Consider the following 20,450-nt stretch of genomic DNA (forward strand, 5'->3'; position numbering starts at 1 on the left):
GTTTTAGAAGCCCGCCACAGATCCTTCTCACACCCAACAGAGGGGAGAATGTCGTGTCTCTCCCTATCAGATAGGGGCCTCCAAATGTGGGGCTACTGATCAGTGGAAGCCGGGGTATGAGCTGTGAAAGGATTCACCCCAGGCAGAACAAAGGAGATAGAAGGTATTGAATACAGCAAGGGAGCAGAGGACAGGACAGAGAAGCAGTGGGTGGGGTGGTATTTAAAGGGGGAAGGTGATTCTGAAAATAAATAAACTGGAAAAAAAAAAAAAAAGCAGGGGGGGAAGGTGAAGGGCCCCTGGGTGGCTCAGTCTGCCTTTGGCTTGGGTCATGATCCCAGAGTCCTGGCATCGAGTCCTGCACTGGGCTCCTGCTCAGCGGGAAGCCTGCTTCTCCCTTTCCCACCCCACCCCCCCGCCCCGTACTTGTGTTCCCTCTCTTGCTGTCTCTGTCAAATAAATAAATAAATAAAATACTTAAAAATAAATAAATAAGAAAGAAATAAGAAAAATAAGGTGAGGGCTTATGGGGACTTCTCCCTATTTTGGTAACCTTGCCTGGTTGTAAGTAGCCCGTTGGTCGCTTAGGGCTTGTGGATGTTTTGAGGTGGGTGTGTTCAGCTCAGTGGTCGGTGGTGATCGCTGTGGGCCCTTTCTATATTCCTTTGCTCAAGCCTGTTGCCTGAAAGCAGCTTCTACAGGGGAGACTACACAGAGATCTGAATCTCAGGAGGCTGGGATCGTGGGGGTCACCTTAGTGTCTGCCCGTCACAGGCGTTCCCCAGGAGAGTGCTCGGCACACCAAACCATGAACCACAGTAAAAATAATGCCTAACATTTTGTGAGCACTAAGTACATGCTGGGCCCTCATTGTCCTCACCACGTTCATGCATTAGCCCATGTAACCTCCACAACCGCCCCCTTGAGACAGGAAGCAGGGACAACAGGAGAATCAGGAACTTCCCCAAGTTGCAGAAATGGTAAATAAGGGAAGCCGGGTTTGAATCCAATTCTTTTTTTTTTTTTTTTAAGATTTTATTGATTTATTTGACAGAGACACAGAGAGAGAGGGAACTCAAGCAGGGGGAGCAGGAGAGGGAGAAGCAGGCTTCCTGCTGAGCAAGGAGCCCGATGCAGCGCTCGTCCCAGGACCCCAGGATCATGACCTGACCTGAACCGAAGGTAGACGCCTAACCAACTAGCCACCCCGGGATCCGAGACACTTTGGGTTTTTTAAGCCTTGGTTCCCCTCGATGACAGAAATCTTCTGGGACTGGGAGATGGAAGACAGTGATGAGGGATTAGAAAAGATGCCAAAATCCCAGGCTTTACACTCAGATTGACGGACCTGGATTCTAATTCTACTTCCCCCACTTCAAATTGGCTCCGAGACCATGAGGAATTTACTTCACCCCGGAGTCTTTTTTGTAGAAATCAGAAGTTAGAAATGTACCTCATTTATGATGAGGGAGCAGAAGGCAAGTTGAGCGTGAAGCACAAGCCGACACCTCGCCATCAGGAGATTGTGACTCTGGAGCCACTCGGTTCACCACAATCGCTTGCTTCAGTTATATCTTCTCACATGATCCTGACCGGACATGTACATGTGGAAATGCAGATTTCTATAGCACAAATTACTTCCATTTTACTTTCCCTTGATTTCTAAAATTATGTGGGTAAGTAGGATAGTATCTATAAATTTCATTTCGTCCATTTAACAAACATAGGCCAAGGGGTGCCTGGGTGGCTCAATGGGTTGAGCCTCTGCCTTCGGCTCAGGTTATGGTCTCAGGGTCCTCCAATCGAGACCCGCATTGGGTTCTCTGCTCAGCAGGGAGCCTGCTTCCCTCTCTCTCTCTCTCTGTGCCTGCCTCTCTGCCTACTTGTGATCTCTCTCTGTCAAATAAATAAATACAATCTTTAAAAAAAAAATAGGCCAAGTGCATGTTATGCATGAGACACTGTCTAGATGTTGGGGGGAGGGCCCGGGCATTGCAAAGTATCTGTCATTCAATGGCCTGTTGGATCTGACACCGCTGAGATCCACTGGTAGGCTAAGCTGACGACTACGTGACTTGAGACACATCTTTCCACCTCTCTGAGCCTCAGCGTCCTTGCAGACTGAATGAGATCACGCAGCCTCTCTTAAGTGCTCCTTGACCGGTAGCCGTCAAATTCATTTACTATAAATGCATTTCTCTACGGCACAGGTGTACTAAAACCCTTGCATCTTTCTTAAATAATTCCTCAAACTCCATTGCCTAACTATGGCTGTATTTTGAGGCTCCTCCTCTCCCTCCCAGCTCTAGGTCGTCCAGAATCCTCACTGATTAATTCGGTCCGAAAGAGCGAGTGGTGGGGCCCGGTATGTGAGGCCCCGGCTGTGGGCGGACCTCTCCCCGCACCGTTCAGGGGCCTGGAGTCTCGGACTGCCGTTGTGACTCATCGCCGCCACACGGTGGCGCTGTTGAGGCGCGGTCCTGGACTTGGCGCGTGTCGCAATCCTTCCGAGGAATTTCGGGACACTATCCTCTTCCTACGCAGCCGCTGTCTTCCAAAGCCCAATCCCTGAGCCAGGGAGGCAGGGCCAGAGAAGTGTCTGGCATCACTGGATGAAAATTAGCCCCAGGGGCGCTTTGGTGGCTCAGTCAGTGAAGCGGCTGCCCCCAGCTCAGGTCATCATCTCCACGTCTTGGGATGCTGCGGGGAGTCAGCTTCCTTCTCCCTCTCTGTCCTTCCGCTCTCTCCTCCCTGCTCGTTCTTTTTTTTTTTTTTTTTTTAATTTATTTACTTATTTGACAGAGACACTGGGAGAGAAGGAGCACAAGCAGGGCAAGTGGGAGAGGGCGAAGCAGGCTTCCCGGAAACCCAGCAGGAAACCCAATGTGTGGCTCTATCCTAGGACCGCAGATGCTCAAAGACTGTGCCACCAAGATGTCCCTCTCCCTGCTCGTTCTTTCTCTCTCTCTCTCTCTCAAATAAATAAATAAAATCTTTAAAAATAAGTAGTCCAAATTCACATCCCCTACACGCATCTAAAAATTAAAGCAGCGCTTCTGGCTTCACAGTAACCTTCTTGACGTCAACTCTTGAATCTCAAACTTAGCCCAAACTGCATCTGGTTTTAATCCCCACCATACTCTGGAATTCTCTATCTTAGCATAGGACATCACTATTCCCCCAGTGGTTCAGTCCACAGATGGGGAGTGTCCTTGATTCTTCCCTTTCCTTCATGTCCCACATCTAACCCGTTTTCAAGTGCTCTGGATTCACCTCCCAATATCTCCCAATTCATGACCAAACCACGATCATTGCTTGCCAGACTGGACCTACTCCTGCCTGCGGTAATTTACTCTCCATGCAGCAGCCAGAGAGACCTCCTTGAACATAAATGGGACCAAATATGGGCTATGATGTGCAGATCAGATTCCCCCTTTGTGAATGAACTTGGTGTCCAGCTACTGTGGGAGTGCTGCCCCCACGTGTCAGCTCCCTGGGGATTGTCATGCTCCCCTCCTTCAAGCAACTGCCATCTAATGACAAATCTAAAGGGTCACCCTAGCTTCAGAACCCCCTGCAGGGTCAGGAACAGTATCCATTGAGATGGCATAGCAGCTCAACCTCTCTCTCTCTCTCTGTCCAGTCTTGCCTCTTTTCCCTCCCTTTCCTTGGCGTTGATCCTGAGAGCTCCTGCTAACAGACATCCTGCCTGCCAATATCCATCTCAGAATCTGCTCACCGGGGACCCCAGCCCGAGTGACATCCCGCACCTAGAATTAAATCCAACCTCCATCCCACGACCTGGTAGGCTGGGCGTGATCTGGTCCCTCGCTCCTGTCTGAATTCATCTCATGCCTCTCTGGCCACCCCTCGCCATGCCCTTGCCACAGTCATCCCTTCATGTCCACAAGCTAATTGCTTCCCTGTTTCAAGGCCTGTGCACTGTCTGTTCCCTCTGTGTAGAGAAACTTCTGCTCTGTAGATGTCACATTCGTTCCCAACTGTCTTGTCTTTGCCTAAACACTATTTCTTGAGAGTAGGACCACCATATCTAAATGAGCCCCACTCAGTCTCTCTCAGAAACTTTTACTGAACCCAAAGTATTTTTAAAAGTAAAAATTTCTTTCTATTTAACTGAATGCCCATAGAAAAAAGTCATTTCATGAACTTTATTGTTGAACCTGATATTCATAAATATTTTGATATAACTGAGAAGGATATTTGAGTTATAATCTCTCAACCCAAGACAATCTAGAGTATATAGGATAATGCTTAAAAACATAACCACATGGGCCGCCTGGGTGGCTCAGTGGGTTAAGCCTCTGCCTTCGGCTCAGGTCGTGATTGCAGGGTCCTGGGATCGAGCCTTTCATCGGGCTCTCTGCTTAGCAGGGAGCCTGCTTCCTCCTCTCTCTCTGCCTGCCTCTCTGCCTACTTGTGGTCTCTGTCAAATAAATAAATAATATCTTTTTAAAAAACAACAAAAAACAAGATATGAGATGAGGAACTAAGACCAAAAAAGGTCAGAATATGATGCTACCTTGACGCTTAGTGCGTTTGCTCTAGTCTTTGTTGTATGACCAGATGGCTGGCTGACTAGCTGGAGATTCTGGGCCCCAGCTCTTTTCCTGGAGGCAGATTCATCTCAGGGGCCATCTCTCAGCCTTGAGTGAGCAGCTATGGTGCACTTCCGGGTCTCCTTGGCTGAATCATGAGACTAAGGGTCAGGGTACCGACCTTCCACGCCTCTACCCCCCAAGGGCTCCAGATCCTCGTGCATACATTGATTCATATCCTCCCTGCTTTGTGGCCAAAGCCTCAGGCTACAGCAGCTTTGGAGAGCCTCAAAGGAGTCCTGCTGCACCCTAACCCCAGAAGGACCTTGACTCACTCTTGTATAAGTAGGAAGAGTCATCCAATCACAGGGATAATAACACTGCGTAGCTAGTGCTTACTCTGTGCCTTGTGCAACACCTTCTCAGGAATTATCTTTTCATTTAAAAAGGTCATCTCCGGGTGATCTGAGACCTTCTGGCCCAGAAAGAGAAGCTGACATCTTAAGGACTTCCTCAACGGAAACCACTTAAATCTCTGCTTTAACCAAGTTGTTATTTTGGAGGATTTGGTCAAATGAAGTATAGCAATTTAAAATCCGAAACTAGGGTGTCTGGCTGGCTCAGCCAGTTAAATGTCTGCCTTTGGCTCAGGTCATGATCTTGGGGTCTCCGGATAGAACCCTGCATCAGGCTCCCTGCTCGGTGGGGAGTCTGCTGCTACCCCAACCCCGGCCCAAGCTCATGCTCTCTCTCTCTCTTTCTCTCAAATAAATAAAAATCTTAAAAAAATAAATAAATAAAGTGTTAAAAAAAAAAATCTGAAATCAGACCCGAGTCTAGGCCAGTACCACCATTTGTGGGTCAGGGGTTGGGGGAACAAGTGTGGGAGTCTGTGTGCAAGGATGGCAGGAAACCAGTTTGTCCAAGGAAAGCCAGCGTCTGACAGGATGGTGGGACTGGTCATAAACCGTCCACAGGTGGTGTGGGGTTGGCTGGCAGAGAGACTCTCCTGGGGTGGGGGGGAGGGAACACACAGACCCGTGCGAAATGTCAGTCACTTGGCGTCCATCTGCTGGGGAGAAACACAGAGCACAGCCATCCCCAAGTCCTGGTCCAGAGACTCAGGGGCCGGGTTCCCTTGCGTGCCCACAGGGTACCTCAGTGCCAGCCTCCTCCCCGCCCCGGGAAAGCCCCCGGCCATGCTCCTCCCTGTCCCAGTCCTCAGGCGGGCTCCAAACTCCAGGCAGCAGTCTCCTTCCCCAGGGGTCCAATCCTGATCCTCCGTGGGCGTCTCTCTTTTTTCTTGTTTTTTAATTAAATTTTTATTATTTTTTTTAAATTTTGTTTATTTATTTGACAGACAGAGATGCAAGTAGGCAGAGAGAGGCAGGCAGAGAGAGAGGGGGAAGCAGGCTCCCTGCCGAGCAGAGAGCCCGATGCGGGGCTGGATCCCAGGACCCTGAGATCATGACCTGAGTCCAAAGCAGAGGCCTAAACCCACTGAGCCACCCTGGCGCCCCCCCCCTTTTAAATTTTGTTTTGCAGGTGTCTTTCTATAAACAGATTTCCAAATAACACTTGAGACAGTCCTGGGCTTCAGGGAGAGTGCCTCTGTCACCAGAGCCTAGCTCCTCCTCTGAGCTCCTGTCCAGTGAGACTGAGAGATTAAGCCGGCTGAGGTCTACAGCAGAGCCCCCCTAGACCCTGTGTTCCCGCCCTGAATCATGCTGTGTACACTGGAACCCAACTCTGGGCACCTCTCCTCCTCGCCTCTAAAGCAGGGGCTGATGTTGGTGTGACTCAGCTTAGAAAGAGTTCACACCCGAAACACCGTTGGAACAGGGCCTGGCGCGGAGTAAACCCTTCAACACCCTAGCTGTGGTTTTAGGAATCCTTCACACTTTGGTGAGTGGCTTTTACTGACTTGTTTACAGAGACTGAGCAGGTCAGAGCTGGGGCAGACCTCGGAGATGGTCCACAGCCACCATTTCAGCTGACAGCTGAAAAGCAAGAGAAGCGATCTGCCCAAGTTTCTACACGGCAGACCTAGAAATGAGGTTCAGACCTAGAAATGAGGTTCAGGGCACGGCCTTTAAGGCAGCTTGGCTCTGTAAAAAGAATACGAGCCCTGAGATATCGGGGATCCTGGCGAGCATCACGTGAGAGCATTGTGGGAAACTCCCTACCTGACACAGTGACTTGTCCAGCACATAGCTGGTGCTCCGTAAGGTGGTTTTCCTTCTTCCTTCATACACCAGAGCTCTCGTCTCTTCACTGAGTTCCAAGGTAAGAGTTGACAGAAATTACGACACTGGTGGACAGTCTTGGGGAAGGGGGACCGCAGTGGATAGTGGGGACCTCTAGACAGCCAACAAGTCCCAGGCCCTGGCAGAGGGAGGTGGGCACCAATGTCAAAAAGGACCTTCTGGGGGCGCCTGGGTGGCTCAGTCATTAAGCGTCTGCCTTTTGCTCAGGTCATGATCTCAGGGTCCTGGGATCGAGCCCCGCATCTGTCTCTCTGCTCAGTGGGAAGCCTGCTTCTCCCTCTCCCGCTCCCCTTGCTTGTGTTCTCTCTCTCTCGCTGTGTCTCTCTCTGTCAAATGAATAAATAAAATCTTTAAAAAAAAAAAAAGGACCTTCTGGTGTCTCATTCTCCTCTCCCCATGTAGTGACAGAAGGACACAGGCTCTGGAGTTGCCCAATCTCTCCCACTTTATTTTTTTTTTTATGTGACAGCTTTCTTGAGATATAATTCACATACTATCTGAGTCACCCATTTAAAGTATATAACTCAGTGGTTTTTAGGATATTCTCAGAGTTGTGTCACCATCACCACAATAATTTTAGAATATTTCCATCAGGGGCAACTGGGTGGCTCAGTGGGTTAAAGCCTCTGCCTTCGGCTCTGGTCATGATCCCAGGGTCCTGGGATCGAGCCCCACATCGGGCTCTCTGCTCAGCGGGGAGCCTGCTTCCCCCTCTCTCTCTGTCTGCCTCTCTGCCTACTTGTGGTCTCTGTCTGTCAAATAAATAAATTTTAAAAAGATTAAATATATATATATATATATATTTCCATCATTCCGGAATTAGCCCCATAGCCATTAGCAGTCATTCCCCACTTCCCCCATATTTCCCCTGCCCTTGACAACTACTAATCTACCTTTCCCCTCCCCCTATGAATTTGCTGATTCTGGATATTTCATATGAATGGAATTATACAAGATGTGTCCTTTTTATTTGAGAGAGAGAGAGATTGAATGCACAAGCAGGGGGAACAGCAGGCAGAGGGAGAAGTAGGTTCCCCACTGAGCAAGGAGCCCCATGAGGGACTCGATCCCAAGATCCTGGGATCATGACGGAGCCAAAGGCAGACACTTAGCGGATTGAGCCACCCAAGCATCCCATGCCTGGCTCTTCTCACTGAACATCATGTCTTCAAGATTCATCCATGATATAGTGCCAATGCCTCATGACTTTTTTGCTAAATAGCATTTGATTGTATGGAGACACCCTATTATAATATATTCTTATTCAAATTCAATTAATTAACAGATGTATAATTAGTTTCAGAGGTAGAGGTCAGTGATTCATCCGTCTTACAGGACACCCAGTGCTCACTTCATCACGTTCCCTCCTTAATGTCCGTCACCCCGTGACCCCATCCCGCCCCCAACCCTCCAGCGTTTGTTTCCTATGATTAAGAGTCTCTTACGGTGTTTCTCCCTCTCTGATTTCACCTTGTTTTATTTTGTCCTTTTCCCTTCTCCGAAGGACTTATTTTGCTTAGCATAAGACCCTCTAGTTCCATCCATATCAATCTAAATGGTATTTGCTTTTCTGATGGCTGAGTAATAGTCCATTGTATAGATCCATATTTTCTTTATCATTCATTTGCCAGTGGACATCTGGACTTTTTCCGCGGTTTGGCCCTTGTGGACATTGCTGCTGTAAACATTGGGGTGCCAGTGCCCCTTGGGATCACTACGTGGAAATGCCCCATTATAGATAATGCTGCCATGAACATTCATGCGCAAATTTCGGTTTTTTTTTTAAGATTTTATTTATTTATTTGACAGAGAGAGAGATCACAAGCAGACAGACAGGCAAGCGGGGTGTGGGGGGGAAGCAGGCTCCCCGCCGAGCAGAGAGCCCGATACAGGGCTCGATCCCAGGACCCTGAGATCATGACCTGAGCTGAAGGCAGAGGCTTAACCCACTGAGCCACCCAGGTGCCCCTCATGTGCAAGTTTCTGTGCAGACCCATGTTTTATTTATCTTGGGTGTATCCCCACGAGTTGGAACTACCCAGTCACACGGTAACCCCGTGTTTAACACTTTTGCGGAACTGCCAGACCGTGTTCCACAGCAGCTGCCCTGCTTCGCCTTCCCACCGGCAGGGCTAGAGGGTCCCAGTTTCTCCGTATCTCTGTCAACACTGTTGCTGTCCCTTTATTATTGTAGCCATCCTCCTGTTGGTGAGATGGTCTCTCACTGTAATTTTGATTTGCATTTCTCAAATGAATAATGATATCGAGCATTGTTTCATGTGTTTATTGGATACTTCTAGCTCTTTTTTGGAGAAATGTTTCTCAAATGCTTTGCCTATTTAAAAATTGGGTTTTGGGGTCACTGGGTGGCTCAGTCAGGTAAGCGTCTTCCTTCAGCTCAGGTCATGGTCCCAGGGTCCTAGGATCGAGTCCTGCATTGGGGGTCTCCCTCTCCCCCTGCCTACTGCTCCCCCTCCTGTGCTCTCTCTCTCTCTCTCTCTCTCTCCTTGTCTCAAATAAATAAATAAAATCTTTTTAAAAAATAAAAACTGCAGGGCGCCTGGGTGGCTCAGTTGGTTGAGTGACTGCCTTCGGCTCAGGTCATGATCCTGGACTTCCAGGATCGAGTCCCACATGGGGCTCCCAGCTCCTTGGGGAGACTGCTTCTCCCTCTGACCTTCTCCTCTCTCATGCTCTCTCTCACTCATTCTCTCTCAAATAAATAAATAAAATATTTTAAAAAACAAATAAAAATATAAATAAAAACTGCACTGTCTTTTTATTATCGAGTCGTGTTTTTTTTTAATATATTCTAGACACGATTCCCTTAGCAGGTATGTAATTTGCAAATATTTGCTCTTATTCTGTGAGTTGTCTTTCATCTAAACCTAATTATCTTCCGAAGGCCCCACTTCATAATACCAGCACGCTAGGGGGTAGAGCTTCAATATAGGGTCGTGGGGAACACATTTAGCCAATAGCAATGCCTAACTCAGTGGTATTAGATATTAGGAGAACTTTGTATTTAGAAATTAATAGCTTTTTTTTTTTTTAAAGATTTTATTTATTTGACACAGAGAGAGATCACAAGTAGGCAGAGAGGCAGGCAGAGAGAGAGGGGGAAGCAGGCTCCCTGCTGAGCAGAGAGCCCGATGTGGGGCTCAATCCCAGGACTCTGGGATCATGACCTGAGCCAAAGGCAGAGGCTTAACCCTCTGAGCCACCCAGGTGCCCCTAGAAATTAATAGCTTTTTAAGAAAGTGTAGCCTTGGTAAATTTTTAATCCAATTGTTTCTATATGTATTTGGGGCTCCAAATTGATACTTTCACTCTAAAAATAGCCTAGAAAGTTACAGATTTGAGACGAGAGGAGTTACACAGACATGTGGATAAGCATGCTGTTCAAAGAGAATTCCTATCTTTTTTTTTTTTTTTTTTAGATTTTATTTATTTATTTGACAGAGAGAGAGAGATCACACTGAGCCACCCAGGCACCCCAAGAATTTCTATCTTTAACAGAGTTTCTGTCCTAGTCTATTAAAACACGCATGCCCGTGGATCTCCACTTGGATGCCCTGCGGGTACCCACAAACTTAACCTTTTCAGGGCTGAACTCATCATCTTCTCTTACCCTGTCCCATTCCACTCCCACCAAACCCTCCTTCTCCCCATCTCAAGAAGGGCTCCACCAGACGCCCAAGTCAGACAGATCCTTTTCCCTCTGTCATTCCCCACTTTGCTCTCTGTGCTCTCTGGCTCTATCTCTCTGTCACATAAATGAACAAAATCTTTAAAAAATTGATTTATTTGAGAGCGAGCGAGCGGGTGGAGAGGTAGAGGGAGAAGCCTATCCCTCACTGAGCAGGGAGCCCCGGCTTAAAGGACAGTCACCCAGGCTCTCCACCCGTCTGTATTGTTTTTGTGGTCGCAGGCATCCGCTGCGGAGGGCGTGGCTTCTGGCCCCGCCCACAGCAAAGCCCAAACTCCACCTGGCCCCGCCTCCGCCTCTAGCCTCACTCCCTTCCAAGAACTTTAACGGCTGTTAATGCCTTTAATTCCAGTGTTCTTGTACTTCCTCCAAATACAGCATGCTCATGGCCCATATTTTGCTTATTCTGGACTTATTTATTTGACAGAGAGAGATCACAAGTAGGCAGAGAGGCAGGCAGAGAGAGAGGAGGAAGCAGGCTCCCCGCTGAGTAGAGAGCCCCATGCGGGACTCGATCCAGGACCCTGAGATCATGACCTGAGCCGAAGGCAGCAGCTTAACCCACTGAGCCACCCAGGTGCCCCAGTGCTTATTCTGGACTTAGAAAGCTCTCCTCTCCTCTGCCACCATGTGCCGGACAACTCCTGCTCAACCTTCTGGAAACTAGATCCTGCCCGGGTGTAGCCTCCTCCGGGAGGCTCTCCCTCATCTCTACCATCTCTCTCCTCCCTCCCAGTTCTCTTGAATGCCCTCTTCGTCGGGTCCCACAGTGCCCTTTACTTGCTACCTTGTTGAAATTCTCTTCCCGGCTAAACTTGACACTCCTCAGCAACAGGGACCGGGTCTCTTCTGGTTTCCTCCAGTTTCCCACCTCCCTCTCCCCGGGAAGAGCATCTGGCGCTCCGGAGAGGCTCAGGCAAAGGGCTCTAGACAGGAAAGAATCAGACCGAGGGGCTCAGTCAGAGTCTTTTCTGGGAATTAGGTTGGCTGAGAGCCTGATTTCCTCAGGGTACAGGCAATAATGAAAGTCGGAAATTTGATTATATGCAGAATCATCCTATGGGCTCCAGCTGCGCAGACTTGTTTTCTAGATCTTATAATAAGAAACAGTATAATGGTTAAGAGCATGTATTGGGGGGCGCCTGGGTGGCTCAGTGGGTTAAATCCTCTGCCTTCAGCTCAGGTCATGATCCCAGGGTCCTGGGATCCAGCCCCGCATCGTATCTTATCAGGCTCTCTGCTCAGCGGGGAGCCTGCTTCCTCCTCTCTCTCTCTGCCTGCCTCTCTGCCTACTTGTGATCTGTCAAATAAATACATAAAATCTTAAAAAAAAAAAAAAAAAAAGAGCGTGTATTTGGGAGTCAAACCCCTGGGTCTGAATTCAGGCACCTGTGTTCCTAGTTGTGTGACCTTGGGCAAGTCCTAAAACCATTCTGCTCCTCAGTTTCCTCATCTGGACCTTGAAATAATTGTAGTACCTACCTCATTGCATTGCCATGAGGACTAAATGAATTACTGTATATACAATGTTTAGAACTGAGTCTGGTGCTTAATAATCACTATAGATATTAGCTAATATGATTTAAATTGCCCTTTTTCATTTAGAAGAGATTTATTTATCCATTTTGGGGAGAGAGAGAGTGAGAGAGCACAGTGGGGAGGGTTAGAGGGAGAGGGAGAGAGTCCCAAGCAGACTCCCCGCTGAGCAAGGAGCCTGACACAGGACTTGATCCCACGACCCTGATATCATAACTTGAGCCAAGATCAAGTTAGACACTTAACCGACCAAGCCACCCAGGTGCCCCTCTTTTTTCTTTTTCTTTTTTTAAAGATTTTATTTATTTATTTATTTGACAGAGAGACCATGACAGAGGGAACACAGGCAGGGGGAGTGGGAGAGGGAGAAGCAGCCTTCCTGCTGAGCAAGGAGCCTGATGTGGGGCTCGATCCCAGAACCCTGGGATTATAACCTGAACCGAAGGCAGATGCCCAACCAACTGAGCCACTCAGGTGTCCCCCCGATTTTTTTTTTCTTTTATGTTGTAGTTTTACCTCTGGCCTTGCCCTTGACATTTTATAAACAGACATTCCCAGTCAAACCAACCCTTCCCCCATGTCTACTGCCCTTGTCCCAGCAACTTCCCAGTCCCGCAGTCCAACATGTCCCACTGTCCCTACCACCACCCTCACAACTACCTTTGTCCCCATGTCTGTCCCTTCTTCTACTTAAAACAAAGAAACAAAAAATACAAATAGGGCCCCCAGACCCTTTCTGGGTTTTCATGGTGTCAGAACTATTTTCATAATGTTGCTAAGACATTCTCTGCCTTTTCCACACCCACTCTCTCCTGAGTAGAGAGTATTCCAGAGGCTGCGTGACCTCTCGATGTTGCAACAGAAGCATGCAGAAACTGGTTGGAGAACCCAGCTAACTCCCAGTAGGCTAGACATTAAAAATATTTGCAAGAAAGCAAAACTGCTTCACTACATTTTGGGGGGGGGAGTTGTATTTTATAAGAATATGTTATTTATGTTAATGTGTAATGAGATTCATGTTAATTTAGCTAACTAATAAATACATATTTAAATATGCAAACGAGAGACCCATCCTTTTAATGCAACAAATAGGGAAGATATTGGGTTTTTATGGGCTTTGTCCCTGCCCCTGGCCGGGCAGCAAAACGGCTGCAGCAAATCACCCCAGCTGGACTGGTAGCCTCTGGCAGACACAGAGCTAAAATGTCTACAAAAATTCTCAGGAATTTAGAGAATTGGTTTTCATCCAGTTATGCTGGAGTCTGGTTTCCCTAGAGGAAGGTAAAAATGTCTCCTCTTGCTTTGCAGGATTGTTGTGAGGATTAAATGAAGTAACAGCATTGGGGCCCCTGGGGGGCTCAGTCAGTTAAGGGCCCAGCTCTCGATTTTGGCTCAGGTCCTGATCTCAGGGTCCTGGAATCGAGCCCCACGTCCAGCTCTGCATTGAGCAAGGACACTGCCTGAGATTCTCTTTCTTATTATGCCTCTGCCCGGTAGGGGGGCAGAATCTACTGAGGGAGTGTTCTGAAGCAGGCCTAAAGGTCTCTGTCTCCTGTAGCTTCTCATCTGAAGCCTGTCTTGGGTTTTATTATTTTTTTAATATATATATTTTGAAAGATTGTATTTATTTATTTGACAGACATCACAAGCAGGCAGAGACAGGCAGAGAGAGAGGAAGGGAAGCAGGCTCCCCGCTGAGCAGAGAGCCCGATGTGGGGCTCCATCCCAGGACCCCGGGACCACGACCCGAGCCAAAGGCAAGAGACTCAACCTACTGAGCCACCCAGGGGCGCCAGAGAGATCACAAATAGGCACAGAGAGGGGGAAACAGCCTCCCTGCCAAGCAGAGAGCCCAATGCGGGACTCAATCCCAGCACCCTGTGATCATGACCTGAACTGAAGGCAGAGGCTTAACCTACTGAGCCACTCAGGCGCCCCTCTGTCTTGGGTTTTAAGACAGCTTTTTTTTTTTTAATATTTTATTTATTTATTTGACAGAGAGAGATTACAAGTAGGCAGAGAGGCAGGCAGAGAGAGAGAGGAGGAAGCAGGCTCCCCGCTGAGGGGAGAGCCCGATGCGGGACTCGATCCCAGGACCCTGAGATCATGACCCGAGCCGAAGGCAGCGGCTTAACCCACTGAGCCACCCAGGCGCCCCAAGACAGCTTTTTATGCCACTTGAAACCCAAATATCCCAGCTAGGCCTGTGTGTCTAGGAATGTACCCTCCCTATCCTATCTCTGGGCACTGACTCTATTTAGAACTGCCAATGAGAATGCCAAAGGACTAATTCACAATGAGATACTGTTTCCCAGAACTTATTTCCCAGTAAACATAATAGCTATCAACAAATAAACGGCTCTTTGGTCAAAGTCAAACAACTGAATTTTTTTGCAAGACCTATCAGAGCTTTCGATATGCTAATATGTATTATCAATCTCTGAGGGAATGCAGAAATGCATGTTCAGTGTTCCCCAAAATTATTTGACCATAGAACCCTCATTCAAGGACTGTTAACCCAGAAATTAGTGTACAATGCAACACACTTTGGGAAATGGCAGCACTAAGCTTCCTATCTTGCTCCTCTTGAGTCTCTGCTTTTTAAAGGGGCTAATGCGCTGGTGTTGGTTAGCAAACTACAGCATGGGGGCCAAATCTGGCCCTGTTTTTGCAAATACAATTTTATTGGAACATAGCCCTGTTCCATTTACTTAATGTTTTGTCCATAATTACTTTCACACAACAAAAGCAAAGTTGAGCCTTGTGAGAGAGAACGTATCACTCACAGAACCTAAAATATTTCCTATCTGGCCCTTTACAAAAGAAGTTTGCTGTAGTGTTTCTCACCTGGATTACGTGTACTTTCTGGAGAATGTGGTATTATGCCAGGAGAGACATGAAGCCACAATATATACTAAATACAGCATAGCTTCCCGGAGTACCAGTTTAATCCAAAGATAAGTAATTTCAAGCATCATTCTTATCTAAAAAATGGACAGAGTATGGAATAGAATGCAAATTTTACATAAATTCCAAAAATAAAAGACTATAAATTTCTCAGACCTCAAGCTAGCTAGCACTGCTTCCCACACCCTCCCTGACCAAAAGGCTTGTGTTCCTCCGTTCTAAGGGGAATTGGGGTGGAAACGCTTGGGAAATGCTGTTTTGTTGGGAAAACAAAGTGGAAGTTTATGTGTCAGCCAATGATGAGTGAAAGAAATCAGAGGTGTTCACATTATCTATGCAGGCAGGGAAGGCGGGCTGTGTTTAAGAGCTCTTTTACCGTATCTCACAGAACCAGTATACCAAAAAGACACCTGTAGGCTTTGGGGTCAGACAGACCTGGGCTTGGGTCCTGACTCTCCCATTTATGTCCCTGGGCAAGGTACTTTACCTATCTGAGTCTTCATTTCCTCAGCACAAAATGGCGATTGAAATATGTGCTTTACAAGGTAGATGTAAGGAGTCTAAGAAATCAGGTAAGGAAAGTGTTCTGCACAAGGTAAGAGTTTAGTAAGTGTTAACTACTAACATGTTAGCTGAAGTCCCTAAATATATAAAGAGCTCTGAAAAATCAAGAAAAAGTCAAAACCAATTGAAAAGAGGGCAAAGCGCATGGGCATTTTATGGGAAAGGAAATACAAAGAGCTTTTAAACATACAAAAAATGCAACTTTGCGCATAAGAGAAATGAGAACACAACTCAAATGAGATACAATTTTTTACCCACTAGATGGTAAAGGTTGAAAAATTTGGTAATATTCTACTGGTGAGTGGGGAAAGAAATATACTCATGCAATGTTAATGATACTGCAAATTGTTACCACCTCTGTGGAGGGCAATCAGTAATATCTTATCAAAATTACAAATGTTTTTATGTAAATGCTTGTACATAATTCCACTTTCAGGAACTTAAACTATAGAAATATTTGTGAACAAGGATGTTTTCTAGAGCATTGTGTTTGTAAATGTCCATTAATGTGGGACTAGTTAAATAAAATAAAAAATACACGCAGTGGAATACTATATAGTTATCATGAGTATGAGGCAGCTCTATGTGTGTTGATGTGGAATGAGCTCAAGGCATGTTAAGTAAAATAAGAAAGGAGCAAAATGGCAGTGTGGTGTACTATCAGTGTCGCTATATACATATGCATAAAGAATATATGCATCAATTCTCGTGCATGCATAGGCTTTCTCTGAACTAGTTCACACAATAGCCCATGAGACCTAACATATTCTAACCTGTCCCTTGGCATCTTGTTATGACTGCTCTGACTCCTCTCTCCCCCTTGTTCTGCTCCACCTGCTCTGGCCATCTTGCTTTTCTGGAACAGTCCAGGCACCTGCCTGCCTGAGGGCTTTGTATAATGTCAAGAAAGTTAACCTCGGGACGCCTGCGTGGCTCAGCTGGTTGGGCGGCAGCCTTCGGCTCAGGTCATGATCCCAGCGTCCTGGGATCGAGTCCCACATCGGGCTCCTTGCTTGGCAGGGAGCCTGCTTCTCCCTCTGTCTCTGCCTGCCGTTCTGTCTGCCTGTGCTCGCTCTTTCTCCCTCTCTCTCTGACAAATAAATAAAATCTTAAAAAAAAAAAAAAAAGAAAGTTAACCTCGATGTCCACACAGGGCTCACTTCCCCCTTCTTCAAGCCTTTGCTCAAACTTTTCCTTCCCAGTGAGGCTAGCACTGACCACCCTAATTGAAACACATCCCTCAGCCTGTTTCCTTACCTTAATCTCACTTTTCTTTTGCCTGCGGTATTTAACACCTTCTAGCATTCTACTATTCAGTGTGCTTAGGTACTATGTTTATGGCTTATGGCCTAAGTAATGTAGATATTCAGTTCCCTAGGGAGGAGAATTGAGGTATGGGAGGTTGAGATGGGAAGGAGACTTTGTTTTCAGTATATACCCTTGTGTTCTCTGCACCATGTGTTTGTGTCAACGGGTAAACATGTAATACAGCAAACTGAGGGTTTGGAAGGGAGGGGGGTGGGGGGATGGGTGAGCCTAGTGGTGGGTATTAAGGAGAGCACGTATTACATGTGCATAAACAATGAATCTTGGAACACTGAAAAAATAAAATAAATTTTTTAAAAAATGTAATACAAATGCTTAGCTCTACCAACTGGATCCTAGAAGTGGAAGTGACAACCTGGACTCAGCCCCTTCATCTTATGCTCCAGGGGTGGAGCAGTTAGGGAATTTGCCCGAGGTTACAAAACCAGGCTTTAAATCCATTATCTCCCAACTCCAGAGCCCTGGCTCTTAAGCATTTTCTGTCCTAGAACCTCTTGATTTGGGACTCTAATCAGCCATTTTAAATGTAGTGTGACAAATGCTAAGCTAAGGAGTCGGAAAGGTGAAGGTTGGCTTCTGCCTGACATCTCCCATTACGATGAATTCCAACAGATGGTTTCAGTTTTTTGGATGTGTGAGATTTTGGTTGCAGTGTGCATGAAATAAATGGGCATACTGGGTTTCTGGGCTTGGGGAGTCTTTTATGAGCACTTTACAGTCAAAATAAAGTATTACTCTCGGTCCCTTGGTAGTTAGAAGCACAATGTTCCCGAATCCCGCACTGCCAGATAATTTGTCTTCTAAGCAGTCAAGAGGTCTAGAGGATCTGCCATGTGTTTGGGGGTGAGGGAGGGGTGGGAGGACCCTCGGCCTTGTCACAGAGTAATGGGAGTATTTCCAGGAGTTATTAAAGGCTGGCTGCTGAGCTTCTTGAACAGCCCTGGCTGGTGGGAGGCCTTCTGACCCTGGGTCAGGTGGCGGACCCGCTGCCGCTGCTGGAGCCAGTAGAGCATCTCCACCTTGTCGTGCTTCATCTTGTCCAGGTATCGCCGCCCCCTGAAGGTCACTGGCTCCCCAAAGACTGACTCAATCTCCTCCAGGAGGGAAGCCAAAGGAGCCTGTAGTACACTGATCTTCCTGTGTAGATGGCTGCGGAATTGACTTTCCTCCAGGAAGCGACTCAGGTCCATGGCAGTCTTTTGGAAGAAGCGGTTGGGGTCAGAGGCTTGTCGCTCAAACCATTCTAGTCTCCCCAGCAACATCTCCCGCAGCTGAATGGGCTTCAGGGCTTGCTCCCAGGCACTCACCAATGAAGGCAGCTGCCTCAGACGGGCGTTGGAGCTGTACTTGATGGCCATGTCCAGCCGGTCCTTGTCGGGGACCTCCAGCATGGACCACAGGCGTTCCAGACGCTTCTGTAGGTTCAGGATTTTGTAGGGTTCTCCCAGGAGGCTGATCTTCTTATTTCCTAGCCTGTGCTCTAGCACTGTGTTCCAATCCCACTCTCCTGGCACAAAGTCTGGCTCTTCATCTTCCAGCAAGGGAGGTGGGTACTGAATCTTTAGGGACTCTCTGACAGGGGCTTTAGTCTCCACAGGAACTTCCTCTTCATACATTTGGAAGATGACATGGAGGAAATCGGTCTCTTGGTTGGTGAGGTACTTGAAGTAGTCATCCACAGACAAAGTTGTTTTCCACCAGCTCATCCAGGAGACTTTGTTTGACCACTTCTCCCAGCCTTTGCTTGCTTGGAGTGATGTGAGGGAGGCTGCCTTGTCAGAGGACTGTACAATGTTTGCTCCCTGGGAATAAAGCCCAGCTAACTTGGGATTGATGACGCGATACTGTTTTTCTTGACGTAGAATGGCTGAGGACAGGAAAGCTGACCAGTCTTTACTGGCTGCAGGCTCGACCAGGGGTCCCTGGTCCAAAGAGAAGTGGTCAGGAGAGACACGGCTCATCAACTCCTTGTAGACCTCCTTGATGTTATTGCCAACAAAGCAATTGATATCCATTTCCTCAATAAGTTTGGGTTCTAGTTCACCAGCCAGGTGGTTGTATAGGACTCCAGCCCCATCGACGTGGAAGGAGTCTACGAAGTTTCTCTCAGACAATTGCACAGCAGCTGCCTGGACCACAGCCTGATTTCTTAGCTTCAAAGTAACAGTCACCGGCTGTGGTTGAAGTGGTAAGGATCCGGGGCACTGGAGGCCCCACTGCCCACTGGCTTCCTCCTCTTCGAGGCTCTTCAACATTCTCTGCAGTTCCTGCATGCGATGTGTGGCAGCTGGGCGGCGGGTCAGGGCGCCCAGGAGTGGGGGCAGGCCCGAGTCCAGCGGGGAGTAGTGAGGCCTCTCCAGCCTCATGTTCTTTATCATCTGCTTCAGATCCTCAGCCACCATGTCGCCTGCCAACTCTGTTTTGCTTTCTGGAACCAGGACCAGTGGGGTTAAGGGGCGAGGGGGGAGTGGAGGAAGGCCCAGCTCATTTGCTAGCTTCCAGCCTTCCCGCAGAGAGGGCATGGACTGGCCCCTCTGGAGTTGGGAGTACAGGGGTGGGTGGGAGGATGGGGAGGGAGCTCTGGTGGTGGGAATCACGGGGTACTTGGGCGGTGACACAATCTGTGCGGAACTGAGGTTGCTCTCTCTCTTCTTCCGCATGGTGGACAGCCACTGGAGAGGCTTTTTCTTCTTCAGCTGGGGGATGGACTTCAGTTCCTTCACTGGATCCATCTCAGGCTCGCTGAGAAACTCCTGCGGGCGGCTGAGTTGGATGAGGTAGTTTAGGGTGAGGTTGCAGCTTGGTACTTGGGCGAAGCTGGTGCTGTGAAGCCATGGGATAGAGTAAAGCTTGAAGGCCCCGCTAGGGCCTACCGGGCGCAGCTTATGCATGCCACCGCGGGCCTGTTCTACCTTCAGCAGGGCGAGGAAGTCAGCGAGCAGGCAACGGTAGACCTCAGGACTGGTAAGAAAGATTGTGCAGTCCCTGGCGAGGCTGGCGGTCAAACGGGTGAGTGTGGCTGATTCAGTGAAGACCCCTCTGCGGGTCGACATGGTCTTCAGCAGGTGCAGGTAGCGTAAGAAGAGCTGCTCGCTGCTGAGCAGTACGTAGGTCTGGAGCCGTTTCCGCAGTCTCTGGTTGTTCAAGTGGCTCAGGTTAGGTTCAGTGGGAGGCTCCTGCCAGCTGCACTTCAGCTCGTCCAGGATGACCTCAGTGAAACGGAGTCGGCTTTCGGTAGGCACGCGCACCGCCAGCCCGCTGCTGGCCAGCCGGTTGGTCACTTGCCTGCACAGCGACGCCACCGTCAGCCGGGAGACCGGCAAAGGCAACAGCATCGGAACCTCCGGCGGAAGGCGCTTCTGAGATTCTGAGCGTGTCGCCTTGCGGGGGAAGAGCGACAGCGGGCCCAGCAACCGGTGGTAAAACCGCTGAAGCTCGGGCTCTGGTTTGTAGGGCTCCATCTTTGCTGGGGCGCCGCGGGAGGGCTGGGCAGAAGAGGCCTGGAGGTTACTAAGGCAACCCGGGGCCGAGGGCCCGAGTGCGCCTGCGCAGCCAGTGCCTTCGGACGCGTGACATTAGGGGGAG

At 48.3% G+C, this 20,450-nt stretch overlaps 1 protein-coding gene across 1 annotated transcript; it reads right to left on the minus strand.

Moving 5' to 3' along the window:
- Positions 1 to 17,543: 17,543 nt before the first annotated feature.
- On the minus strand, positions 17,544 to 20,441 carry CCDC87 (coiled-coil domain containing 87). The gene is given in 2 exon segments (XM_044261198.1): positions 17,544 to 20,419; positions 20,421 to 20,441. Coding segments are annotated over 2 exon segments (2,700 nt in total). The 3' UTR covers positions 17,544 to 17,740.
- Positions 20,442 to 20,450: the final 9 nt, after the last annotated feature.

Source organism: Neovison vison, chromosome 7 (genome assembly GCF_020171115.1).
Source record: "Neovison vison isolate M4711 chromosome 7, ASM_NN_V1, whole genome shotgun sequence".
Lineage (NCBI taxonomy): Eukaryota > Metazoa > Chordata > Mammalia > Carnivora > Mustelidae > Neogale > Neogale vison.